The following is a 27,438-nucleotide window of genomic DNA, read 5'->3' as shown; positions in this document are numbered from 1 at the left end:
AGGGCGTGGCCTGAGCCTTCTCTCCAGGCCAGGCCGTGCAGTTGAGGGGGCGTGGCCTGAGCCTTCTCTCCAGGCCAGGCCGTGCAGTTGAGGGGGCGTGGCCTACTCGAGTTTCTGTCTGTCAGTCAGTCAGTGCGGGGCGGGGCCGAGGCGCAAAAATGCAGCTTTCGCAACAGCCTCAGTTTCGTCCTCGGCCGAATTGGAGTTTCGCTGTAACACGGACCTGAGGAGCTTATTTTATTCCCTTTACCCGTTTCTGTCTTATTTCCGAATGTGGACGTGTCGAGGAGTGTTTCGGACAGTAATGTAAGTAGCCGTGTGAAGCGTGCCTCGGCCCAGAGCCTCATGTAGCTTCCTCGGCTTGTATTTACTGCTTCCTGTGCTGAAACCGTGGCTGTGAGTCGGTGATGCGGCTCTCTGAGCGCTTCTGCTTTCACACTTTCCTTCTCCAGTGATCTGTTATTGCTGAAGCCTTAGCGCGAGGGAACGAAATGAGCCGAAATTGCTGTGTGACCTGACAAACCCTGATTAGCTTTAGTTCCCTCCCTCAGTGCAGCTGATCAGCTCTTCTTCACTGGTGGATTAAATATACATTTGGAGCATTGGGTTGCTAACAGTAGGCACTTTTTTTTTTTTTTTTTTATTACTGATTAGTGTCACGCTTAAAGTTAATACACTGACAGGACGTGTTTTTTAATTTATCAACACAAGGGCTTGGATCCAACACTGAGTGCTGTAGTATCGGAAAGCAGTCCTCTGTGTTGGGTAAATAAGGCTAGCAACATTTCCTGCTGCTCGGTTTCGCCCTCAGTCAGAGTGGAACAGCTGCTGGTGTGTGCTTTAAAGGCTACAGCTAGATATTGTGCTTATTATACTGACATACAGTCTTGATTTGTGTAATTTAATAGCATTAAAGATTGAAATCTGTGAGTCTCCTAGACAGAGCTGGAGTGTGGGGCTTGGATTTTTCAGCTCAAAGCCCTGATTCACCTTTCCTGTGAATAACCAGGTGTATTACTGTAGGTATGACAGAGGGTTGATGCCCAAACTGTTCTGGGCCACACAGCACTGCGGTTTGTCAAGCCTGCGGTCACTGTTTTGTAGAAATCTTGTCACCCCTCATTTTATGTTGTGTTTTCTGAAGTAGAAATTGCTAACCTGGTGCCTGTAGGACTGCGATGCCTATTCTGTGTATGACCTTAAGGATAATATATCAGCTTTATAGGTAGATGGATTTACTTCATTGATCCCAAGCTGGGAAATTATGTTACAGTAGCAAGTTATCATCTCATCTCATTATCTCTAGCTGCTTTATCCTGTTCTACAGGCAAGCTGGAGCCTATCCCAGCTGACTACGGGCGAAAGGCGGGGTACACCCTGGACAAGTCGCCAGGTCATCACAGGGCTGACACATAGACACAGACAACCATTCACACTCACATTCACACCTACGCTCAATTTAGAGTCACCAGTTAACCTAACCTGCATGTCTTTGGACTGTGGGGGAAACCGGAGCACCCGGAGGAAACCCACACGGAGTTTGCATGTTATCCCCACAGAAAGGCCCTCACCGGCCGCTGGGCTTGAACCCAGGATCTTCTTGCTGTGAGGCGACAGTGCTAACCTCTACATCGCCGTGCCGCCCCTCGGCTATACAATATACAGAGAAAAATGTAACAATAATATACATCTACATTTGGGGCGGCACAGTGGTGTAGTGGTTAGTGCTGTCGCCTCACAGCGAGAAGGTCCGGGTTCGAGCCCCGTGGCCGGCGAGGGCCTTTCTGTGTGGAGTTTGCATGTTCTCCCCGTGTCCATGTGGGTTTCTTCCGGATGCTCCAGTTTCCCCCACAGTCCAAAGACATGCAGGTTAGGTTAACTGGTGACTCTAAATTGACCGTAGGTGTGAATGTGAGTGTGAATGGTCGTCTGTGTCTATGTGTCAGCCCTGTGATGACCTGGCGACTTGTCCAGGGTGTACCCCGCCTTTCGCCCGTAGTCAGCTGGGATAGGCTCCAGCTTGCCTGCGACCCTGTAGAACAGGATAAAGCGGCTAGCGATAATGAGATGAGATATCCACATTCACTGGATATGAGCAATCGTGTGCTCTGATTGGCTATGCTACTACTAGGCTATCAGCTCTTACACCGTGACTAGAGGAAAAACAAATGGCGGAGCATTTTTCTGAACCAACCGAGTACGAAATAAAAACTCTAGTCGAAAATAAACCCACGAAAAATAAAAAAAGCAACAAAATATGGAATTAAAGTATTTGATTGTAAGAACATATCTTTTTTTTTTTTTCAAGGATGATATTCTTATTATAGCATTTTTCACAAATTGCTACTGTCATTTCGCTGGTTTGTTTACATTCGAAGCTGAAATGATTTTCAAATGTTTTGTGTAAAGTTTTTATTTATCATATTTGCAAAAAATAAAAATGCTCTGTTTCTCAAAATCCAGTGAATGTGGGTATAATAAAAGAGTTATTCCACTCAATCTTGTTGTACGTGAGCTGAGAGCCGACACGGCGTGTAGCGCCATCGGTTCATGCACGACTCGAATACGTGGAATAGCTGTTAAATATATGTGCTTTGTACAAGTGAATGTGCACAAATAGTGCTAAAAACAAGAATTGTAATGAATGAAAATAAAAAAAAAACTGTGTAAAAGTGGCCGTACTGAACGGAAGATAAATAAACTCCTAAGATGCAAAGTGAAATGGCAGTAAACAAAAAAGCTCTTATTTTGCATATAAACTATAGACAGACAGGCAGTTATGATCCAAAGCATGTCACCTTCTATCAGTCTAATGAGGACTCCAACAGTTCTGTCCACTGAAAAAGCCTAAACTGCATAATAATTTTCTGTCTCTTTCCTGTTGTGTGTCCCATCAGCATGAAGCCTTTGTGATAGGATGAGAAGTCCAGCACCTCGGTTCAGGGACGTTGAGAAGCAGGCGAACAGCTTGCAAGCCGTTCAGTGTGTTCCTCCCTGTCATGACCAACAGAGCACCATGTGGTTTGTTCGGGACGCCTGTGGCATTGTCTGTGGCGTTATCACATGGCTGCTTGTTTTCTTTGCGGACTTTGTCGTGGTGTTTGTCATGCTGGTTCCATTCAAGAACCTCACCTACAGCTTGATGAATGGTGCAGTCTTTAACAGCCTTGCCTTTCTCGCTTTGGCATCCCACTTCAGGGCCATGTGCACAGATCCTGTAAGTTCACATTCAGTCGAAACTAATGAAGAAAGACGTATGCACTGGATGAGAAGTTAAACTCCGGTTTGACATGTTTTTAGGGCGCTGTGCCAAAAGGAAATGCCACAAAAGAATATATAGAAAGCTTGCAGCTGAAGCCAGGTCAGGTTGTGTACAAATGTCCTAAATGCTGCAGCATCAAGCCTGACCGAGCTCACCACTGCAGGTAAGAAAGACAAGCTCGAGGATTGAGATTTAATGCTTTGCTCAGAATTTTTATTTATATATATATATATATATATATATATATATATATATATATATATATATTAGTGCTGTCAAGATTAAAATATTTAATCGCGATTAATGCCGCGACTGTCATAGTTAACTCGCGATTAATCGCAATTTAATCGCACATTTTTGTCATATGAAAAACCATTGTAATTCTCTTATCAGCATAAAAAAGTGAATGGGCTTGCTCACCGTTCGAACTACGGGGGTACTCGGGGGATCCGATCTCCCCTGAAACACACGGATGTGAAATCTCCGCGTTTCCGCGGAAATCCGCGTTTTTCAAATTGCCTTTCCGCGTAAAAAAATCGTTTTCCGCATTTTCTAAAATTAAAAAAAAATAATAATAATAATATTTGGTAAAGTCTGGCGTGAAACTTTTCCGGATTTTACTAAGCGGAAGTGACGAAAGCTCCTTACAGCGATCTGATCATTATCGCTGTGTGGAGAGGAGTCGCTATTGTACATGCACTGCTACGAGTATGAATGAAAATGGCGGCGTTGTCTGTGAAGTCCGATGTCACGAAAATAGATTCTGGCATTGAAAATAAGTGGCGTTGGGACTGGTTAGAGCGCAAAGCTCCCGATGGAAGTGTTTTTAGTTTGGTTTTTGAAAAACTCAACAAGAAAGGAATCGCACGTTGCAAATTGTGTTGCTGTGAACTGAACTACGGACGGTGTGGATTTGTGACTCTCAGTGGACACGTGAAAAGCGAAAAACACAGGAGTCGAGTTGAGATTCAGAAGACTAACTATGCATTGCCAGGTAGGCATCAATAATAATAATAATAATAAATAATAATAATAATGTTTTATCCTACGTATTAAAAACATTACCTTCACTGTTACTTTTTGAATGAAATTTTTAGTTCTCTGAAAATAATGTGATAATTCCAATCTAATTTATCACTAGCACATTTAATATTTACAGATACATTTGAACAATGATTAGGTTTAATCTGAAATTATATTGCATGTATAAACTTCACAGAAAGTGTGGAATTTTATTTAGCCATTAATTTTTCAGGTGTTGGGTCTGATTGAAGAGAGTAAGTACATGTACTATGAACTGGTGGCAGGGTTTAAATTTTATTGCTAGTTATGTAAGGCCACATAAAATTATATTCTTGTTCCTCATAATCATTACAGCCCGAACCAAAAAAAATTGACCCACCATAAACATTTTTTTTTTTTACACTGGTAATTTAGCGTCATGCCTCTGAAACCAGTCTGCTCCAACCATTCCAATTTTTCGTGTTTTATCCCCCACATAGCAGAAAAATAAAATAAAAATAAAATAAGCCCGTCCTACCCAGTTACTGTTAGAAAATTGTAAAGACTTAAATATGATGGATTTAACTGCACAAATGCAGGAACTTTAATGAAATTGTCTGAAAATATTCCAAATTTTTTTGGTGGAGCATACATCCAAACCTAACACCAGCTTGAAACTTGACTTTCTGCAGGTGTATTATGTTAGAAATTTTACATTTTATGTGCTTAAAATGTCACCATTTTAAGTCCTTTTTACAAAAATTTTTGTGGGGGAGACCCCCCAGACCCCCACCAATGGGAGGGCGCACCCTCCCATACCCTCCCCATGACAACTTCGTTGTCATGATGACCCCTTCGGGATCGTCTGTTGAGCCTAAAAATTTTCCTCTTTTTTTTAAATTTGTCACTCACATCCCTGGAAACAGACATGAGATCCCTTGAAAACATGATTTGGGAAATGTTGGGGGGGTCTCTAAAATATTGGCAAAATGATGTTTATTGACATAGCAATCGTGTGTAACGGGAAGCATTTGCATATCCGAAGTGAGCGCGCGATGGAGATCTGCGCTCTGAGACAAGCGCAAGCACCACCACCCCCCCCCCCCCCAAGGGAAAAAAAGCTTATGAAAAACCTACATCATGTCACAGAGCGTTAATCTCGCGATAAAAAAAATTATCGCCGTTAAAATTGAGTCAAGTTAACACGTTAATAACGCGACATTTTTGACAGCATATATATATATATATATAAATAATATACTGGCCACGTGTATTGAAACTATGCAACTTTGTGCCAATCTGTGGCATGATTGGTGCTTTGGACTCAACATGCTGCTGTTTCTAGCTCATCTGTCCCAACATTCTTCTTCACTGGCATAAAATAATTTTTACGCGTTTTGTTTATTGTTATGAATTAAAACCATTTGTGTAATGTGTTTATACAGTTTTTCAAGTGTGCAGCTATTTTCTTAGCTTTTTTTTCTTGTTTCATTTCATCAGTGTCTGCAAACGATGTATTCGAAAGATGGACCACCACTGTCCATGGGTCAACAACTGTGTTGGTGAAAATAACCAGAAATACTTTGTGCTCTTCACGGTATGTGACACACTTGGGTGCCAGTTAAGATTTTCTTAATATTAATAATGTAATTAACTTTTGTATTGGTAATTGCTTGTCAGTTTCTGTACATAATAAATAAAACAAAGAAAAACAAGGTCAATCTGATTTTGCCACAAGTTTGCTTGTACACAGCAATTAAGATCAAGATTGAGCCTCCATATCTTTCGATTGAAAACGAGTGATCTAGCTTTGCATTAAGCAGGCAGTCGTCATAATTTAAAGGAATAACAGTTGCTGCCAGCCCATTCTGGCAGTGTGTAAAAGGTAGAAGGTAAAGACGTTTAAAGGAACAGTCCACCGTACTTCCATAATGAAATATGCTCTTATCTGAATTGAGACGAGCTGCTCCGTACCTCTCCGAGCTTTGCACGACCTCCCAGTCAGTCAGACGCAGTCAGACGCGCGGTCACTCCTGTTAGCAATGTAGCTAGGCTCAGCATGGCCAATGGTATTTTTTGGGGCTGTAGTTAGATGTGACCAAACTCTTCCGCGTTTTTCCTGTTTACATAGGTTTATATGACCAGTGACATGAAACAAGTTCAGTTACACAAATTGAAACGTAGCGATTTTCTATGCTATGGAAAGTCTGCACTATAATGACAGGCGTACTAACACCTTCTGCGCGCTTCGGCAGCGCATTGATATCTGAGCTCCGTGTCAGTGCGCTGCTGAAGCGCGCAGAAGGTGTTAGTACGCCTGTTCCTTTAAGGCATAACTTCTTTTCTGGCCCATTCTGCCTAAAAAAATTGTTTATCTTGGAAATATGACAATTTATCAGGGGCGTAGCTAGGATTTTTCAAAGTGGGGGTCACACACTGACTGGCAGCCTGAGTACATCATATAACAAAAAATAATTCCCATTGCTAGTTTTAGGTAGCTTAGAAACCGGCTCTTCCATGATTGCTGTTTCTTCCATATTTTCTTGATGCTGTGTTCTAGAAACGACACTAAAACTTAGCTTCGAAGCCACAAAATGCAACTTTGATGGAAAAAATATATAATAAATTGCTTACCTGTCTTCACGTCGAAAGAAGGAGGAAAGTTTCACTTGTTTTGACATGGCCAATTATTAACACGAGGGGAAATGCTCGTAATTTGCAACTAAAAAGACTGCAGCTACACTGGCAGTTTGACCATGCTTTCTAGTGCGATCGTGTTGCGCTTGTGCAGAACTGTCAGTCCTGCGCACTCGCCAAACGAGCTCCTTTACACGCGCCGTTTACAAAGAACACCTGTCTTTAATCAGTGAACTATGTTTGGGCTATTTAAGGACCTGCGCCCATGCAAGGATGATGCGAAGTATTACACCACGTCTAGTGTGCCTTACTGAGCCTTGTTTCCTGTTCTTGTTGACCTCCTGGTTTTTTGACTCCTGTTTCTCGTCCCTTGCTCTTGCATAGTTTTGCCTCTGATATTCTGTTTGCACCTCGATTGACCTCCTGCCTGTTTCCTCGATTATGACTTTGCCTGCTGTTTGCCTGTTGGGTGTTTCACGCACTTTATGCTCATATCGCACTGTGTATTATTTAACATATCTGCACTTGCATCCGCCTCTCCCGCACACACTCTGACAAACTGGGTTTTCGTCCCCAAACCACAGGAAGTCCATACAAGGTTACAGAAACCCTAATGAGGCTGAGGTGACAATCTAGTTTAAAAAAAAAAAAAAAGGGTTAGAAAAATTACAGTGGGCGCTTTTCTAATGTTCTTATGCGGCCATTGAAAAAATGTATGGTCCAACAAAGGGGGGGTCACAGGCACCCCAGGACCCCCCCCAAGCTACGCCCCTGTTTATCCATACATGCATTAAATCTGAACACTTACACTACGTTCACACTGCAAGGCTTAATGCTCAATTCCGATTTTTTTGTGAAATCCGATTTTTTTGTGAGGTCGTTCACATTAACAAATATATGTGACTTGTATGTGATCCTCAGTATGAACGAAAAGCGACCTAAAAGTGTTCCGCATGCGCATTGCAGGATACGACGACGTCACACGCAGTGAGCATGGCCAGTGTTTACGGAAGTAACCTAAAGTTTCCTGTGTATGACAGTAGCCAGCATGGAGTACCTGGCGATGATGCAGTTGTTGCTGCGACGGAGCCAGAACATGCACAATAGCCTGATGTTAAGGAGGAGGTTGAGAAGGAAGAGGGCAAGGGTTTTGGCTCAGGCGTTCTGCGGGGTAGTGACTGCAACCTCCGTTCAAAGGAACGTGTGGGTGCGGAGTCGCATTGATGTCATGTGCCATGTTGTTGTAACTTTTTTTGAGAGACCCGCCGCCTACTTCAGCGCAGAATAGTGACGTTTGTGGCTTGTTGATGACGTGTAAGTCAGATGAATGCGACCTGGCGGTTCAGACTGAAGTCGCATATGAAAAGATCAGATAGGAATCGGAATTAGGACCACATATCCAAACGGCCTGGGTCGGATTTGAAAAAATCGGATCTGTGTCGTTCATATTGTCAATAAAAGATCGGATACAGGTCACATATGGGCGAAAAGATCGGATTTGAGTCACTTCAGCCTGCAGTGTGAACGTAGTGTTAGACACCCTTTGGTTAATGTGAGCCACAGGAAGAGGGATAAAATGTATGTGCAGTTGCAGCTCCTTGTTTTGGACAATGTAACCCTGAGTGATTCTCTGCTTTTCAGATGTACATTGCACTCATCTCTTTGCATGCCTTGGTCATGGTGGTTCTCCATTTTTTGTACTGCTTTGAAGATGATTGGACAAGTGAGTAAAAGCATTTATGATGCAAAAGTCACACTTAAAATTTAAGATCCCATGTTCTAGTTTTAGGTGCCTGACAATTGTTTCCTGTTTTAGCCTATTGATTTATTTATTTATTTATTTATTTATTTTTAATGTAGTTAAAGGGCTGATGACACGAACATGACTCTATGCAATTTCTTAAATAAACTATACAACATGGCAAACATGTTAGATTTCTGTTATAATTACGTGAAAAGAAGCTGTTGTTACGTGAATATCCAACTTTTAACAGCGCAAGAAAACTGGGTCCGTGGCTCGCGGCCATGTTGTGACATCAGCGGAAGAACACGCTGCGGTTCACTGGCTGTTCTACTCTGGTTCTACTCAATGGAAATGGCGCATGAAAACGCCGGTGAACTCTCTAGTGCTAGCGCTTCCTCTTCTGGGAGTCTAGAATTGTGTTGATCTCTTCCGAATAGAATCTATGATAGCCTACCCTCTTTACCCTTTGCCTCTCGTTGCTAGGCGGCAGTTACATGAAAGCCGCAAGCTTTCACAAGCAAATACATGACTGATATCACGCCAACTTTATGATTACATTTATGATCATCATGTAGAATCTATAGCTCTACGTACCTTTATCTTATGTCGTTTCACAACACATGTTCTGACAGGAGGACTGTCTTTTGGATCCGGCATAGCTACTAGTAGACCCCCTCCGGAATACTGGCAGTGTTGCCAGATTGGGAGGTTTCCCGCCCAGTTGGGCGGTTTCAAGTGCATTTTGGTGGGTTTTGAACATATTTTGGGCTGGAAAACTTCAGCGGTATCTGGCAACAGTATCTGGCAACAGATACTGCTGATGTTTTCCAGCCCAAAATATGTTCAAAACCCACCAAAATGCACTTGAAACCACCCAACTGGGCGGGAAACCTCCCAATCTGGCAACACTGTGTAGGCACTGCTGATGGTAGTAACACATGTTTGTGCTGAACTGAACACCCAAGAGATTCTTTTAAGCTGGGAAGGGTGTCAAAACAATCCAAATCGAAGTGTTCAGAGCACAGGACGGATGTTGGTGAGGGCTCCCACTTGTCACGAGTGCGCCTGACTTGCTTCACCCACTTCGCATGCAGCTCGGGATCTCTGGGAAACTTGAATAAACTTACCCCATCCTTGTGGGTTTTGGAGCAAAAGCCGGCAACACAACACGAAGGCATAATAACTATATATATATAATGTATAATAAAAATACTAATAATGATAAACTGAATACCTGCTGCATCAACAACAAACTGGTATGTTAGGAGGAAGAGTCTTTCGCTGACGTCATATAGCTCCTCCTCCTCCTTCGTCTCCTGGGTGCTGCAGCCCCGTCAAATTTGCCCAAATAGCTGCGTTTATCATCATAACTTGTAAAATAGGCACCTTCGTGAATTAATAAATGGATCATCGGGAATTACTTTTTATGTTATAAAACATCGCCAAAGATGTCAAAAACGTGTCATCAGCACTTTAAGCTGATGTTACACAGTGTGAACACAGAATCTAGTTCTGATGTTGATGGCAGATTAAAACCGTAGACTCATTAAGAGTTGGGTGCGTTTGATAAGTAAATAAAAATGAAATCTAATTACAAGTTTGACAACTGAATTAACCTCAAATATGTGATGCAGTCCCCCTGTTACTGTGACTGTCATTTGGATAACTGTTTTGTTACCATTCAAAATGTCAGCACGAGTACGTTAATGGCAATGGATTTATTGTAACATACAGTACCAGTCAAAAGTTTGGACACACTTTGTAATTCAGTGTTTATTTTTATTAATTAAGAGTCTTAAAGTAATGATGGATGTCTTTTCTCTTTACTTAGTTGAGCGGTGCTTGACATAATATGGATTACTACAGTTGTGGAATAGAGCGATTTACTGTATGTTTATTATTTACTGTTTGATTTCAAACGCATTAAGAAGGCAAGAAGCTGCACTAATTAAAGTTTGACGAGGCACAACTGTTAATAGGTCATTTGCAGGAATTGGTCACGTGTCAATTTTCCCCATAGCAACAAGCCCGTGGTGGGCAAGCTAACTTGACATTCCTTGACAACCATAAGAGTTTGACTGGCGATGCGAAGCAATTCATTTCTATAATAGCTGTTTTTACCTTTTCTACTGGTTTTTTTTTTAAACCCGAATTTTCATGTGTACTTGGAAAACGTTTGTGGTTTTAACTTCTGTCGTAAGTTAAAGCGACTCACTAGCTGTAAACGAGAGTTTTTTGGACTCCAGTTGGTCGCCGCCAGAAGAAATTCACGTGCAAAATGGCAGATTTCTCAGAGATGTTTATAACTTATTTCTCTTTTTCTACCTTTATCATTTACTCGAAGCCCCTTTTGCAGTATTTCTTTTGCAAACATAGCATTGTTTATGTATTTGAATCAGTTTCTTACCTCTCGACATGTCGTACGATTTTTCTTCTTTGCTTTACAGTACCACTCCAGTTAAAAACAGAAGGTACAACACCAGATTTTAGATTTCTTTTTCCTTTGGTACTTGTTGTTCGATAATCAATTTCTTTCGGCGGCGACCAACTCGAGTCCAAAAAACTCTCGTTTACGGCCAGTGATTCGCTTTAACTTACGACAGAAGTTAAAACCACCAACTTTTTCCAAGTACGCACGAAAATGCGGGTCAAAAAAGACAGTAGAAAAGGTAAAAACAGCTATTATAGAAATGGATTGCTTCGCATCGCCAGTCAAACTCTTGTGGTTGTCAAGGAATGTCAAGTGGTGGGCAAGCTAACGGGCTTGTTGCTGTGGGGAAAATTGACACGTGACCAATTCCTGCAAATGGCCTATGGAAAAGCATTCCAGTTGACTACCTCGTGAAGCTGGTTAAGATAATGCCAATAGTGTGTAAAGCGTCATCAAGGGAAACAGTGTTTACCACTTATGTTATTTCATAGTTTTGATGTCTTCAGTGTTGTTCTACAATGTAGAAGTTAGTCAAAATACAGAAAAACCTATGAATGAAGTAGGGGTGTCCAGACTTTTGACTGGTACTGTATATATGGTATATATTTACCGGTATCATTCTTTTATAACTAAATGCATGCCAAATACTTGGCCAATGGTACCCAATTCATTTTTCTTTTACGAAGTATTAAATGTGTTGGTGTTATGCAGTTTCATCCTCGTCCATGACTGCTCACGATGGCAGTCTTAATTTATAGATGAACTCGTGTTAACCTGTCAATGATGTCTCATATTACACAGTTGTATAAAAAATTAACAGGATAGTTCAGTATCAGGTTCATTTTCTCGCAGTGCATCATAGAAACTGATCTCGTTACTACTAATAGCTGATAAATGACGTGAGTGAATCAGTATTTTGGATTTTGACTTCTAGTGTAGTAGCTGTCATCTGCTCTTTACCCTTTACTATGTGTTAAGTACCCATCCTTTCCCCTCCAACCCTAGAATGCAGTTCCTTCTCACCTCCAGCAACAGTCATCCTCCTCATCCTCCTGTGCTTTGAGGGTCTCCTCTTTCTCATCTTCACCTCTGTGATGTTTGGCACCCAAGTCCATTCCATCTGTACGGATGAGACGGTGAGTGACCCCAACCCCCTTCCCTCTGCCCATCTTTCCAACTTTGCTCTAGAAAATGTCTGGTGAAGTGCTGTTTGGGTTCTGCAGCCGAGTCTGTATGAGTCTGGCTGGAATGATTGAGTAAAAGTGCCAATGTAAGTTTTGTCTTTGGTTTCCTGTTGAACATGTCAGCGGTGTCATGGCTCTGTTTCTTTTCACTGAAACTCTGGTGTTTAAAACACCTCAGGCATCCGAAACTGTGCGCTACTGACCTAGAATAGGACAGTCAGACATAACACCATTCCCCACTAGCAGAGATGCGTTCTAACTGGGTCATTCTTTGGCCTAAAATGAATTTTCTTTGACACTACTCTCAAGTTCACTCCTAGAAATACTGCAAGTGTGTGTTCCATCATCACAAGGCAGGTGTATTAGGTGAAATTATTAGCACAGACCCATTACATTGCTTCCTTTAAGCGTCTTAGCATCAAAGTGTACTTTGGCTTGCAACCCCGATTCCAAAAAAGTTGGGACAAAGTACAAATTGTAAATAAAAACGGAATGCAATAATTTACAAATCTCAAAAACTGATATTGTATTCACAATAGAACATAGACAACATATCAAATGTCGAAAGTGAGACATTTTGAAATTTCATGCCAAATATTGGCTCATTTGAAATTTCATGACAGCAACACATCTCAAAAAAGTTGGGACAGGGGCAATAAGAGGCTGGAAAAGTTAAAGGTACAAAAAAGGAACAGCTGGAGGACCAAATTGCAACTCATTAGGTCAATTGGCAATAGGCCATTAACATGACTGGGTATAAAAAGAGCATCTTGGAGTGGCAGCGGCTCTCAGAAGTAAAGATGGGAAGAGGATCACCAATCCCCCTAATTCTGCGCCGACAAATAGTGGAGCAATATCAGAAAGGAGTTCGACAGTGTAAAATTGCAAAGAGTTTGAACATATCATCATCTACAGTGCATAATATCATCAAAAGATTCAGAGAATCTTGAAGAATCTCTGTGCGTAAGAGTCAAGGCTGGAAAACCATACTGGGTGCCCGTGATCTTCGGGGCCTTAGACGGCACTGTGTCACATACAGGCATGCTTCTGTATTGGAAATCACAAAATGGGCTCAGGAATATTTCCAGAGAACATTATCTGTGAACACAATTCACCGTGCCATCCGCCGTTGCCAGCTAAAACTCTATAGTTCAAAGAAGAAGCCGTATCTCAACATGATCCAGAAGCGCAGACGTCTTCTCTGGGCCAAGGCTCATTTAAAATGGACTGTGGCAAAGTGGAAAACTGTTCTGTGGTCAGACGAATCAAAATTTGAAGTTCTTTATGGAAATCAGGGACGCCGTGTCATTCGGACTAAAGAAGAAGGACGACCCAAGTTGTTGTCAGCGCTCAGTTCAGAAGCCTGCATCTCTGATGGTATGGGGTTGCATTAGTGCGTGTGGCATGGGCAGCTTACACATCTGGAAAGACACCATCAATGCTGAAAGGTATATCCAGGTTCTAGAGCAGCATATGCTCCCATCCAGACGACGTCTCTTTCAGGGAAGACCTTGCATTTTCCATGACAATGCCAAACCACATACTGCATCAATTACAGCATCATGGCTGCGTAGAAGAAGGGTCCGGGTACTGAACTGGCCAGCCTGCAGTCCAGATCTTTCACCCATAGAAAACATTTGGCGCATCATAAAACGGAAGATACGACAAAAAAGACCTAAGACAGTTGAGCAACTAGAATCCTACATTAGACAAGAATGGGTTAACATTCGTATCCCTAAACTTGAGCAACTTGTCTCCTCAGTCCCCAGACGTTTACAGACTGTTGTAAAGAGAAAAGGGGATGTCTCACAGTGGTAAACATGGCCTTGTCCCAACTTTTTTGAGATGTGTTGTTGTCATGAAATTTAAAATCACCTAATTTTTCTCTTTAAATGATACATTTTCTCAGTTTAAACATTTGATATGTCCTCTATGTTCTATTCTGAATAAAATATGGAATTTTGAAACTTCCACATCATTGCATTCCGTTTTTATTTACAATTTGTACTTTGTCCCAACTTTTTTGGAATCGGGGTTGTAGTTTTAGTGCAGTCAGCAAAACAGAATTAGCTATTTGTTCCCACTAGATGCTTTTCTTTGAATCTCTTTTTGTGAGTGCGTTACTTTAAATGTTTTTTTTTTGTTTGTTTTTTTCCCCACCCATGTTAACCAAATAATAAATGAAGTTGTTATTGAGTTTGAACGTGCATTGATTTGTTTCTGTACATCTTTCATGTTACTCTGCTTACTAACAAACGCTCTCCTCCTAAACTTAGAGCTTTTTATAAAACTGACCTCTTTGCACATTACTACTTTTCAATTTTTTTCAGTGCAGATTGCATTATAGCATTGAAATTGTTCTATAAAGTTGCTAAGAAAATTGTTGAACATGGTTCTTCTGGCAGTTCTCTGGAGACAGAGGTAATCAATCACATCCACTCTGAAGTTTTGGTTGTCTCTTGTTTTTAGGGTATAGAGCAGTTGAAAAAGGAAGAGAGAAGATGGGCTAAAAAAACTAAATGGATGAACATGAAGGCGGTCTTTGGACACCCCTTCTCAATAGCATGGTTTAGTCCGTTTTCCACACCTGACCACGGGAAAGCTGACCCCTACCAGTACGTGGTCTGAGTTCAGGAAGAATAGCCCCTTTCCCTTTCCAGCTTTACGGTAGAGACTGGAGTTCACTGGACCCGTTTAACTCCAAAAACGTTCGCCAGCATCCGTGATTGTACTCCTCACTTGAGCAATGTGTCATGCATTACATTCATCAGTGGGACTGTTTTATTGCTGTAATGAAGCCTATATGTGAAACATTTATCCCATATCTTACCTTTGCATCCATTCTATTTTCCAGAAAAAGTAAACTTCAGGACCGCAGCTCATTTTACACCAGACGGAGTAACCGCTTAGGCACTGTTGCAGTCCTGCTTGCATGGTGTTAATCAGTGCAGTCTTTGACTGCACAAGGTATCTTCTGTGAATAAGTTGGCGCTTTGAGCCACCTCTTTTAGATGAATACTGGGAGCCAACTTGATTTTTCTTTCCAGTTTTTGGTAAATAAAGAAAAAACAAAGTTAGATCCAACATAAATGTGAAATCTCATCAGTGTTCTCTCGGCTGGATGCTTTTAATCACATGCAGATTGATTGATTCAGTGAGATGTTTGATCAGTGTCTGACTGATTGGTATAACTTAATGATTTAAAGCCTCAATGTGAAACTGTTTGACTCATGTATGCATAACTTAAGCAGTATTTAGTTTACTGCATCATTTAGTGTAGTGAAGAAAGTGTGATGAACACAAGGCAAACTAATTCGGTTTAGTTGTTGAGGTATAGCATGATTTTTTTTATTGAATTTATAGAAAGGCAAAAACGATTGTGCTTGATGCAGTGCTACTAAAGATGTGTCTTTTTATTGTTGTATTGAGCCACATGACCTGTGCCACTGAAATGAGCCTGAAATTACATCACTAATCAGGGAGTACTTGTGTTTTGCCAAGCGTGTTGCATCACTTCTGGTGTAAAATGGGCTTTAAAAATGTTACCCAATAACCTAATGTACATGTATATTCCGATTCACATGTCTATATAAAATGAGATCGGGAACAAGAGATTGGATTACTTCCGTAACATTTTAATTTCTGTAAAACTCCAGCCAAACACATCTTTTGGGTCTTGATTATTGATGAACTTGTGTGTGGGTTTTATTTTATTTCATTTTTTAAAATTGAAGTTATTCCTTGTTTTCTTTTTCCATGGACGGCCCAAACGCAGCCTGCTGTTAGCCAGCCTTCCTGTCCTTTTTATTCCTCGTCAGGAAGTAAGAGTATAAAATGTCATTAGGAAAATTTTGGTTGGTATGTTACTACTGAAGAATGAGTGAAGATATCATTCTATGAAGAAGTTAATGTATCAGAAACGTCCTATAAATCAAGCAGCTGTCCATAGTGTTGTAGGAACACATTAAACAAAACACTCCAGGTTCCGAAATGGATCTGTGCAAGACAATTTTAATTAAATCAATAAATGATATATCTTGGCACTACGACTGCTGAAGGAAAACCAACTCATTGTGACCCATTTGAAGTTATTTCCTTTAAATCTGTAAATAAAGTATGTACTTTTTTTTTTATCCATTTATAACAACTATGATGCATGTGTGGATTTTTTTTTTTTTTTTTTTTTTTAATATTTCTGTTAGATATAATTCATGGAAATGAATCCATTTCTTGTCATTAATGCTCTTAAAATGCCTTCAAAGTAAAGTTATATTAGATATTTGTTTAATATTTATTTAAAATATGCTCATTTTGATTTAGAAGGTTTAAAGGTGCACAGGCTTTTTTTTTTTAATAAGTGTTTTTAGACCTGTTTCAAGCCATGCAGCAGATTTTTGGTTGGTTCCATGTTTCAGCCATTTATTTACGTTTTCCCCGCAATTATATGAATTGGTCATGTTTTTCTCTGTCCTGTTCAGGGAAAACAGATGGGCTTGAGTTTGCTTTAGTGCAAGAGGAAATCTTGTTAATGTTCTAAATGACAGCACAGTTAGGCCAAGTTTACATTAGACCGTATCTGTCTCGTTTTCTTCGCGGATGCACTGTCCGTTTACATTAAACCTCCTGGAAACGCCGGGAAACGGGAATCCGCCAGGGTCCACGTATTCAATCCAGATCGCGTCTGGTCCGGTGCTGTGTAAACATTGAGAATACGCGGATACGCTGTGCTGAGCTCTAGCGGGCGTCATCATTGGACAACGTCACTGTGACATCCACCTTCCTGATTTGCTGGCGTTGGTCATGTGACACGACTGCTGAAAAACGGCGCGGACTTCTGCCTTGTATCACCTTTCATTAAAGAGTATAAAAGTATGAAAATACTGCAAATACTGATGCAAATACTGCCCATTGTGTAGTTATGATTGTCTTTAGGCTTGCCATCCTTCCACTTGCAAGTGGTAAGTGATATGCGCTGGGATCACACACACAGCGGCTCAGTCCCGAATCACAGCTCGTGCGCTATATTCGCGCGCTCTGTGAGCTGCGCAGGGCCGGAGTGCGCACCCTCCAGAGGGCACTCGCTGTTCAGGGCGGAGTGATTTGGAGCGCAGGATGCCTGCGCAGCCGAGCGTATCCGTGTATTGGTGTTGCTGTGTGCACGTGAATCGTTTTAAAAACGTTAATCTGATGATCCGCTGATACGGTCTAATGTAAACATGGGCTTAGTCTCCCAGGCAGCAGAGGGCTCTAAATATTACAATCTACTCCTCACAAGGGACGTCCTAACCTTTGCATCACCTATAAACCCATAAAAATTATTTTTCTTTTTTTAGGTGCTGTTTGTTTTTAAACTGAATATTTCCTTGGTCAGTTTTATGTTCACAATCACTATGTTTTATGTTTACAGAACTGTAATGAGAAGGTTTTACAGTTGGTGCTTTTTTTTTCTCTCTTATGAATGAGCTCAAATTAACAAAATTAATTAGGCATTACAGGGTATATGAATGGTAATCACTGGGAATTTGAGAGTTTTCAAGATTAAAGTGTAAAAAAAAATAAATAAATCCTTGTTAGCGTGCTGTATTTTTTTTTTTTTTAAGTCGTAATGTCCAAACTCTGTATTCTCTTTCCTTGGTCTCTCACTCATTTCTGTCCTTTCCCTTATCTTTCAGTAATTAATTCTTTCTGATGTTTGACTTCTGTAGATGTCTCACCCTCTGTTTTGTTTTCAAAGCTAAAAGTTGAATCATTTATTTAAAAAAAAAAAAAAACCCTGATGCCATTCTGATTGGTATGAAATGGAGGTAAGCCTTACTGGCTGAAAAGCCACGTAAATCCCACCGGTTAGATTTGGTGCCTGAATGCATGCTGATGCTGAAATTAGAAAGCTAGACTTTTCTTTTTCTTTGCAGAGCATATTATGAATGCCGAAAGCATGCTGCATGTACATTTGTGCTTTTTATTCACCCATATGCGGCATTTTACTTTCGTAGGAATTAGTTGAGCGCACTCTTCAATGACAACTGCACTCCTACAATTACAAACATTTATCCAACGCATTGTGTCAGTGCTTTATTTCCCAGTGCATTCAAGGGAATTTCAGTTGGTGGGTGTTTTCTAGTTGTTCATGTATCATGAAATAAGGCCATTTCTAAACATTTTGTGGTTTTTTTTTTTTTTTTTTTTTAGGGTATCGAGCGACTAAAAGGGGAGACTCCAACATGGGAGAAGCCTTCGTGCTGGGAGGCCATGAAAATGGCATTTGGCGGGCCTTTGTCTCTGGCATGGTTCAGCCCCTTCTCTGACTTTTCCTGTAGGACAAATGACTCAACCAACATCCCTGAGGCCCCACAAGGGGAAATAATAGCAGAGGATGTCATTGAAATCCCTTTCCACCATTAAAGACCCACTGAACAAAGCTTGCTGAGCCTCGAATGTGGAAGAATAGGACCTTTCAGAATGGTATGAGATGAACAGTGGGCCTTTTTTATTATTATATAATTTTTTGACTATAACTTTATTTGAGCTCAGTTTACTTGAATACAGTACATCAAGCCAAGCAGGAACTCCATATAGAGTTTATCTAATGGTATTGATAAATTGATTGTGACTGTGAGCTGCAAGCAACATGAATAAACTGACGTGATTTCATGGCACTCCAAGATGTATGAAGCAACGGAAGACGTCTTGATCCAAGTGTCTGGTAACTTTTTTGGGGGGCAAGAAAAATTGCCTCTTCAAAACTAATGGTATACAACAGCTCCTTTATCAAGTGCTAAGTGCCTTATAATGTATAAGTAAGCAAAAAAAAAAAAAGTCCAATATTACTCAAGTAATGCAAGTTCCCCATTTGTCAGTGGATCCCATGATCTTGGGCAGACTGTTAGAAATAATACGTGAACGAAATATTACATGGGTCTATTTTGATGAGAAATGCATGCCGGATGGTGGTACAGTGCTATCGCCTCACAGCAAGGTTTTGGGGTCAATCTCCTAGGCAACTGGAGAGTACAGAGTTTGCACTTTCTCCCTATGCTTGTGTGGGTTTCCTGTGGGTGCTCCACTTTCCTCCAACATTCCAAAGATGTACAGCTTTGGTCAGCTGGCTACTCTAAATTGCCCATAGTTATGAATGTGAGTGTGAATGGTGGTTCATATCTGTGATACATTGGTGACATCCCCAGGGTGTACCCAAAGTCAGCTGGGATTGGATCCAGCTTCCTTCCATCCCTGACGGATAAGTGGTGTAGATAATGGATGGAGTCCAGGAGTACATCGTGCAAAAGGGTTGGTCTAAGTGGTTGATCGACTAATATGGTTAGAGAAGCAGCCTTGGGACCAAAAGGTCACTGGTTTGATTCCCTGGACTGGCTGAAGTGCCCTTGAGCAAGGCACCTAACCCCCACCTGCTCCCCAGGCTGCTCTGGGTATGTTGTATGTCGCTCTGGCTAAGAGCGTCTGCGAAATGCCTGTAATGTAATAACTTAAGTGAAAACCCTAATACTAAAGGTATTATGACATTTATAATTGTGCATTGTTTCACAGCTAACTTAAACATTTATTTTGAATAATGTTTGTGATCTTTTGCGTAAAATGAATGTGAATACGACGGATACTTTAATAAAAAGGGACGAGTTTACTTCAAATTAATGTGCTCACTGTTTTGTTTTTTATTTTTAACATCACATAGATGCACATTCAAACAGTTTCATAGTGCTCGAACATGTCATGGAAAGCTGCTCCTTCTGTGTTGAACAATGTTTAGTTTTTACATCATTTAAAATGAGCACAACTCTAGCTCGCTTTGTGTAATAAGGGTGATCTGGTGAGATACCTTTACTCGTGCTATCAGAGAAGCAATGTTATAATCGTAACCTGAAGTTCCCTTTCAAGCATTCATTTCAGTATTTCACTGCAGCATATGTGGAGTCCTGTATTGCTAGACAAGCCCTCCTAATGACTGACTACCCCAACAGTCTAGACCAGGGGTCACCAAACTTTTTTTCTCTGGGGGCCACACTGTCGTTCCTGACTGTGATGGGGGCCGGGGTTGGGTCAGCTATATCACATAGAATTGTATGACCCAGACAAATATGACCACCAGCAGGCCTCATTGTGTAGTAGAGATTACTAGCCTGGCACAGCCATCCCCACTACTATATCCACACTACTATATCCATACTACTATATCAACACTTGATTCCTGGCACATATTTGTTTATCTTTACTAGTGGTTTGCAAAAGTAGTAATCAAGTCTTCACACTTTGTTTTAATTTGAAATACCACAGATATTCCATTTATTTATTTTCTAATAAAAATAACATCAAAGCTGTCAAGGTAAGAAACATCTGCCTAGTTGAGGTGATTGACACTGGCAAAGGTGAGTGGAAAATTATAAATTGTAGGTAGGCCTGTTATTATTAATAATATAAATAATAATTGTATGCAGCACTTAATAAAGGTCAAATAAATAGGCCTATAAAATAAATACATTTTAAAAACAGTGAAATTATAATATGAGCAATAGATCAATAGATCACAGCAGTTGTGCTGGGTCCTGCACGTCATTGCTCTCATCCACGGCCAAAGCAAAAAACTCGAATTCTGACGCTTTCTCATTCAGCTGGTCATACACGTTGTCCCCCAAATCTTCGGTTCGCCTGGTCATAGTAGGTGCGGAGAGACTCACCGCGTCGAGCGCATCCTTCTTGTCGGGACACACCTCCTCGGCCACAGCAAGCACGCATACTTTAACAAAGTCCCCATCAGTAAACGGCTTTCCATGGGTAGCTAGTAGGTGAGCTACCTTATAGCTAGCTCAGACAGCAGCCTGGTTGATCTGGGTTTGGCGAAGGAATACATTCTGTTGTGCAGCCAGTCCGCATTTCATCCTCCGAATCCTGTCTTCTCTTGTTTGCCCTCGCAAACTAGCATACTCTTTGTGGCGGGTTTCATAGTGACGACGCAGATTATATTCTTTGAAAACCGGCACACTTTCTTTACATACAAGAGAAACTGCACGGTCCTTACACTGAACAAAAAAATAATCAGTAGTCCACTGTTCTTTAAAAACTCTGCACTCTCGGTCAGCTTTTCGCTGACCGCTAGCCATTTTGCTGTCCTGAACACTGACAGTTCTCTGCACGTGCGCTGCCTGTCACTGCTTGATCGCGAGCATATGACGAAAATTCGGAAAATATGAATAGTTCATTTTATAACTAAATATCAATTTTAATTGATAAAATCAACAAAATACAAGATGCAGACATGTTATTATTTGCCAAAAAGCAATTTAAAAAAATAGGCCATGACCACTTGTGGGGATTGCCTCATAGGGCCGGTTCAAGTGATGGGGGGCTAGGGGGCCGGTCAAAGGGGGGTGGCGGGCCGGATCTGGCCCGCGGGCCGTAGTTTGGTGACCCCTGGTCTAGACAAACAGCTGGACTCCCTGACTTGCGCTGCAGGCGTCCCAAAGTCTGTCCAACCTTGCAAAACAGCTGAGGTCTAATTCACAATAGTACGTTCTCCAAGTGGTGGAAAGTGTACATCATTCAATTTACAGCAGGGTGATTTGAAAAGCTTACTGAAGAATTGCAATGAAACAAAATGGCTATAGAGGTCACAGGTCCCTGCACACCAGAATACTAAAACTATTCAGAAAAGTTGGCTGAATAATTTAGAAATCATCTTTTCAATCTTCATAGCGAAGACATCAGGCCTCCTTTTTCACAGCTAATTGTTGGTTCTGGAGAGAGGATCCATGCAAGATGAAGAGCCCCAGCAAGGTTAGTGAGATGCCAACCCACCACAGAAGTGCATGGCTTTCTCCAAAGATCACATGTCCAAGGAATGCCTGAAAAGTTAAAAAGCAAGGACAAAGAGCACATCAAGATGTTGACATTTTGCGTATTATTTTAAAATGAATCACCAAGCTGGAATATGTTAATACTGATACCACAGCGCAGCACTGTTAAATTCTCAAAACTGATTGGTCAGAAGGTGTTGGTTAATTTTCTATAATGGCAGCATTGACGGTAGTTCTGTCAGTAATTCAAATCACAGGTTTACGTGTATTAATACGCTCGTTCTAATACATTGTTTTCTATAGTTACAACTTACACAGTGGATGCTCATAATTGGAGGCTAATACTATTAAATTATATTAATAATCAATCAAATTAAAAATGCTATTTCATAAAATGTATATAATCATAGATAAGACAAGGTTCGAGGACGGAGTTAGATTTTAGTGACATTTAGGGTAAAAAATCAATTTGTGATATATGGACTGAAAATATATCAGTATAGGGTCAAATTTTCTCAGGAATCTGAAAATGACGACATTTATGCAAAATCTTTAATAGTCGATTGGGTCGATTGACTTCATCATTCAATGGTCATGACAATACTTGAAAAATTGGTAAAAACGGATGTGAAATTTTGTCGTAAAAAAAACTTGATCTCATTTCAGAAAGGATTTTAGACCAAAATAATGTAAACTGATTGTAGTCCATATAAAAGGGTATAATTGATTTAAATTTTGGTAACTCTACATTCAAAATTGAATGAATGCAAGTTTTTTTTACAACAGTGTGTATTTTTTTTCACGAACTGAAAATTGATAGGGGTAGGGTTAGTAAAAGTACTAATTTTACTTATCTGGTGTTAGAATTAACTTATGTATTGGGTACTGTCTTATTCCCAACAAAATTACAAAGAGATTGATGTATAATACATGCAGGTTTATCATTATATAAACTCAACAGGAAGAATGGAAAGCCAAATCCTTACCCAGAAGCTCAAAATTCCCAAAAATTTTGTCACATGACGTTCGTTGATGAAACTGGCTGGTATGACATCATTACTTGCTGCAGCCACTGAAACTGATACTTATTTAAAAGAACACAACATAAACTCTTATTCTAAGGTTAACAGATAGCAAGTTTATCACTATTTTGCAAACTGCAACAGGATTAATGTGGATGTTCAAAATATTTTGTCACCAAAAATAGGTCATTTTCGCCTACTTTTTAGTAAAAATCATGCAAAAAGTCAAGTAAGGGCTGATCATACAGCTTTTTAGGTGTTATATTCTGAAACTACAGCATTTTTTCTATAAGGAAAACACAAAACATTGCATATAGGGCCTTTATTTATTCAACAATATTTTTTTCACACCGATGTCACAAAAATCTAACTCAAAGTTTCAACCTTGTCATAAGGTAAGGTTTTCTTCGAGGAGACATTTGTGGAAGGATTCTCCAGTGTCGGGGCTTTGTATCGGTAAGTTTTCAGCCACGGAGAAGGATGTAGGACTATGCGGTTTCTCAGTATCGTGAGAATGAATGTGATAACAGGAACTAACTTGTTCCGCAACTTAAATATAACTACAGCTTAAAAAGTAGGATGTTCATGAGGTGGTAAAAGATGAATAAAACCTCTGAGGATATGCTGTTATAGAAAAATAATCAGCTTCTGGTTGAAGAGTTAACACTGTTGAGCTGCATCACAGCACCCTGCTGTTTATTTTCCTGTCACAGCATACCCCATCGTGTTTTACTCCTTTCACAATTAAAATGCATTGAACAGCTGTTTTTGGAACTATATGGTTTTGTTTTTTATTGCAGTTTGTTGTGCTGAATCTCACAGAAGAAATGAAATTAGAGGCAGTAGTGGTTACAGTAGCCTGAGCCGAAGACAAGGAATGTCGCAGAGCCTTGGCAAAGAAAGTCCACATCACAGCATTGGAGCTGAACAGCAGAAGGCCACACACCAGTCTCAGAGGAATGTGGACCTGTGGAGAACATCAGCATACTGAAATTAGGCTCAGGTGGTTACTGTTGACTAGTATTTTATGGAAAGGTTGAAAATTGTTTTGGTTTAGTTGTATTAGCCTCGAGTCCGGTGGAATGACACGGCGTGAAATTTTAAATATGTTTAAATGGGCATTTCTCTGCCCAGTTTGCCATGAATTATAAAAGTTTCAGCTAAAATGAGCATTTGTGGAAAAAGTTTTGTTCATCAATGTTTTAAAAAGTTTCTGCTGTTCTTGTTTTAAAGACTCCATTATCAAGTATCAACTGACTCTAAAAATGTTAAAAGAACTGTACATACAGTGGTGCTTGAAAGTTTGTGAACCCTTTAGAATTTTCTATATTTCTGCATAAATGACCGAAAACATCATCAGATTTTCACACAAGTCCTAAAAGTAGATAAAGAGAACCCAGTTCAACAAATGAGACAAAAATATTATACTTGGTCATTTATTTATTGAGGAAAATGATCCAATATTACATATCTGAGTGGCAAAAGTATGTGAACCTTTGCTTTCAGTATCTGGTGTGACCCCCTTGTGCAGCAATAACTGCAACTAAACGTTTCCGGTAACTGTTGATCAGTCCTGCACACCGGCTTGGAGGAATTTTAGCCCATTCCTCCGTACAGAACAGCTTCAACTCTGGGATGTTGGTGGGTTTCCTCACATGAACTGCTCACTTCAGGTCCTTCCACAACATTTCGATTGGATTAAGGTCAGGACTTTGACTTGGCCATTCCAAAACATTAACTTTATTCTTCTTTAACCATTCTTTGGTAGAACAACTTGTGTGCTTAGGGTCGTTGTCTTGCTGCATGACCCACCTTCTCTTGAGATTCAGTTTATGGACAGATGTCCTGACATTTTCCTTTAGAATTTGCTGGTATAATTCAGAATTCATTGTTCCATCAATGATGAAAAGCCATCCTGGCCCAGATGCAGCAAAACTGGCCCAAACCATGACACTACCACCACCATGTTTCACAGATGGGATAAGGTTCTTATGCTGGAATGCAGTGTTTTCCTTTCTCCAAACATAACGCTTCTCATTTAAACCAAAAAGCTCTATTTTGGTCTCATCCATCCACAAAACATTTTTCCAATAGCCTTCTGGCTTGTCCATGTGATCTTTAGCAAACTGCAGATGAGCAGCAATGTTCTTTTTGGAGAGCAGTGGCTTTCTCCTTGCAACCCTGCCATGCACACCATTGTTGTTCAGTGTTCTCCTGATGGTGGACTCATGAACATTAACATTAGCCAATGTGAGAGAGGCCTTCAGTTGCTTAGAAGTTACCCTGGGGTCCTTTGTGACCTTGCCGACTATTACACACCTTGCTCTTGGTGTGATCTTTGTTGGTTGACCACTCCTGAGGAGGGTAACAATGGTCTTGAGTTTCCTCCATTCGTACACAGTCTGTCTGACTGTGGATTGGTGGAGTCCAAACTCTTTAGAGATGATTTTGTAACCTTTTCCAGCCTGATGAGCATCAACAACGCTTTTTCTGAGGTCCTCAGAAATCTCCTTTGTTCGTGCCATGATACACTTCCACAAACGTGTTGTGAAGATCAGACTTTGATAGATCCCTGTTCTTTAAATAAAACAGGGTGCCCACTCACACCTGATTGTCATCCCATTGATTGAAAACACCTGACTCTAATTTCACCTTCAAATTAACTGCTAATCCTAGAGGTTCACATACTTTTGCCACTCACAGATATGTAATATTGGATCATTTTCCTCAATAAATAAATCAGAAATACTTTAATTGCCAGGTATGTGGACACACGAGGAATTTGACTCCGGTTCACTTAGCTCTCATAGTACAAAACAGATAAAGCGTAGACACAAAATCAAACAAACAAGCAAAACAACAACAAAAATAGGTGCATAGTGCAAAGTAATCCTGGTAAGTCAAGTATGGAATAGTTAAATAAAAGTATACAGTGTGCACAGAATGACGGTATAAGTGTTCAGATATTTTACAAGTGATATTACTGATATATGAATCTGGATTTTAGCTGTTTAACACAAAGGATTTCCCTTTTGGTGCAATATGGTGCATAGTGCAAAGATGAATAGTAAATTTAAATAATGACCGAGTATAATATTTTTGTCTCATTTGTTTAACTGGGTTCTCTTTATCTACTTTTAGGACTTGGGTTAAAAACCTCTTTTGTCATTTATGCAAAATGTAAAAAATTCTAAAGGGTTCACAAACTTTCAACACCACTATAGTTTTGGTATTTATTGACTACCATACTGTACAGAACATGTCATTCCACCAGACATTAATATTGTTGTATAAAACACCAGGTGAGTGAAAAATTCTGCTATTCTTAGTTATTTCTCGTTCATCTTTTTACTATTTTTCTTCATGAGCAAATATATAAATGGTCTAGCTGCAAATAAAAACACACCCAAGATAGAATAAAGATTTGATTACAACCAGGAAAGGAAAGCTCATATTATGGACAGATCAGGGGTGGGTTTCCCAAAAGCATCGCAGCACAAAGATCATCGTTAAATGGTAGAGCGAGCAGCACAATCAGCACTCACTCTCTCTCCTAGTTAAGATGCTCTTAAGCCCCGTCTACACGATCATACATTTGTCCAAAACATTATCATACAAATGTATGATCATGTTGTGGATTTCTGTCCACACGATCATACATTTTGTATGTCACATGACAGGCAGTGTAGATCACATGACCCGAATTAACAATCTGATTGGTGGATGACCCAAAATGTTGTAAGATGTTTGTTGGAAAGTAGAAACACGATTCTAAAAATTTGAACATCATCATACAACGTCATACAAGTATGACGTTGTTCAAGTTTGTTGGGAAAACCGTCCACACGATTATACATTTGTATGACGATGTTCATGGACAAATGTATGATCGTGTAGACGGGGCTCAGTGTTAGGAGGCTTTTGGGGAACTCACCCCAGATTGAATGGAAAATTAGTGTTGGATATGCTCCATTCCAGATGCATTGCTACGTTTTATGAAATGGGGAGAAAGAAATGGTCTTTTCACCCATTCACAAGCTGTCGTGTTGACACCAGGGGTTCCACTGTCCTCCTCAACACCCCACTGTCTCTCAGCAGTGTCGCACAGCTCCTTCAAGTAACTGCTACCCAAAGATAACTTTGCAGATGAGGACGCGAGAGCACCAAACAATCCGGCTAACAACGCGTACAACAACCCAGTCAGCATAACTACACGTAAAAATTATATTATACTACCAGTAACAACGAACATAACCACTACGACTGGACAGAATAGTCAGCATTGTGTACAGGGGTGTAAACAAACACTGAAAGCATGGGGAAGTATCCGGAAGTAGGGAGATTCTTCTT

General features: G+C 40.3%; 2 protein-coding genes across 3 annotated transcripts; one reads left to right on the top strand and one right to left on the bottom strand.

Moving 5' to 3' along the window:
• Nucleotides 1–144: 144 nt before the first annotated feature.
• On the top strand, nt 145–19,906 carry zdhhc3a (zinc finger DHHC-type palmitoyltransferase 3a). 2 transcript variants are annotated; one of them, XM_060922282.1, is made up of 7 exons: nt 145–306; nt 2,898–3,217; nt 3,301–3,425; nt 5,765–5,861; nt 8,543–8,624; nt 12,082–12,212; nt 18,450–19,906. In XM_060922282.1, exons 2-7 carry the CDS (start codon nt 2,918–2,920, stop codon nt 18,660–18,662), a joined length of 948 nt encoding a protein of 315 aa, XP_060778265.1. In that variant the 5' UTR covers nt 145–306; nt 2,898–2,917; the 3' UTR covers nt 18,663–19,906. The 2 variants fall into 2 exon arrangements, with proteins under 2 accessions (XP_060778265.1, XP_060778266.1); XM_060922283.1 differs by lacking the exon at nt 18,450–19,906 and adding an exon at nt 14,730–16,327.
• On the bottom strand, nt 19,907–27,438 carry tmem42a (transmembrane protein 42a). The gene is made up of 3 exons (XM_060922281.1): nt 27,116–27,438; nt 23,909–24,055; nt 19,907–22,114 (listed from the first exon to the last, which is right to left on the bottom strand). Exons 1-3 carry the CDS (start codon nt 27,293–27,295, stop codon nt 21,974–21,976), a joined length of 468 nt encoding a protein of 155 aa, XP_060778264.1. The 5' UTR covers nt 27,296–27,438; the 3' UTR covers nt 19,907–21,973.

This window comes from Neoarius graeffei, chromosome 5 (genome assembly GCF_027579695.1).
Source record: "Neoarius graeffei isolate fNeoGra1 chromosome 5, fNeoGra1.pri, whole genome shotgun sequence".
Taxonomy (NCBI): Eukaryota; Metazoa; Chordata; class Actinopteri; order Siluriformes; family Ariidae; genus Neoarius; species Neoarius graeffei.
The sequence above is the reverse complement of the archived record's forward strand: the minus strand, read 5'-3'. Positions and strand labels throughout refer to the sequence as shown.

What these genes read in the sequence shown, in the direction of transcription:
- zdhhc3a (XM_060922282.1), top strand. Translation starts at nt 2,918, where the DNA reads ATGAGAAGTCCAGCACCTCGGTTCAGGGACGTTGAGAAGCAGGCGAAC. An exon ending in AATACTTTGTGCTCTTCACG is followed by an intron (nt 5,862 to 8,542) that starts GTATGTGACACA and finishes TCTGCTTTTCAG; the next exon opens with ATGTACATTGCACTCATCTC. An exon ending in CTTTGAAGATGATTGGACAA is followed by an intron (nt 8,625 to 12,081) that starts GTGAGTAAAAGC and finishes CTCCAACCCTAG; the next exon opens with AATGCAGTTCCTTCTCACCT.
- tmem42a (XM_060922281.1), bottom strand. Translation starts at nt 27,295, where the DNA reads ATGCTGACTGGGTTGTTGTACGCGTTGTTAGCCGGATTGTTTGGTGCT. An exon ending in ACACGACAGCTTGTGAATGG is followed by an intron (nt 24,056 to 27,115) that starts GTGAAAAGACCA and finishes TGTTCTCCACAG; the next exon opens with GTCCACATTCCTCTGAGACT. An exon ending in CCTCTAATTTCATTTCTTCT is followed by an intron (nt 22,115 to 23,908) that starts GTGAGATTCAGC and finishes TTAACTTTTCAG; the next exon opens with GCATTCCTTGGACATGTGAT.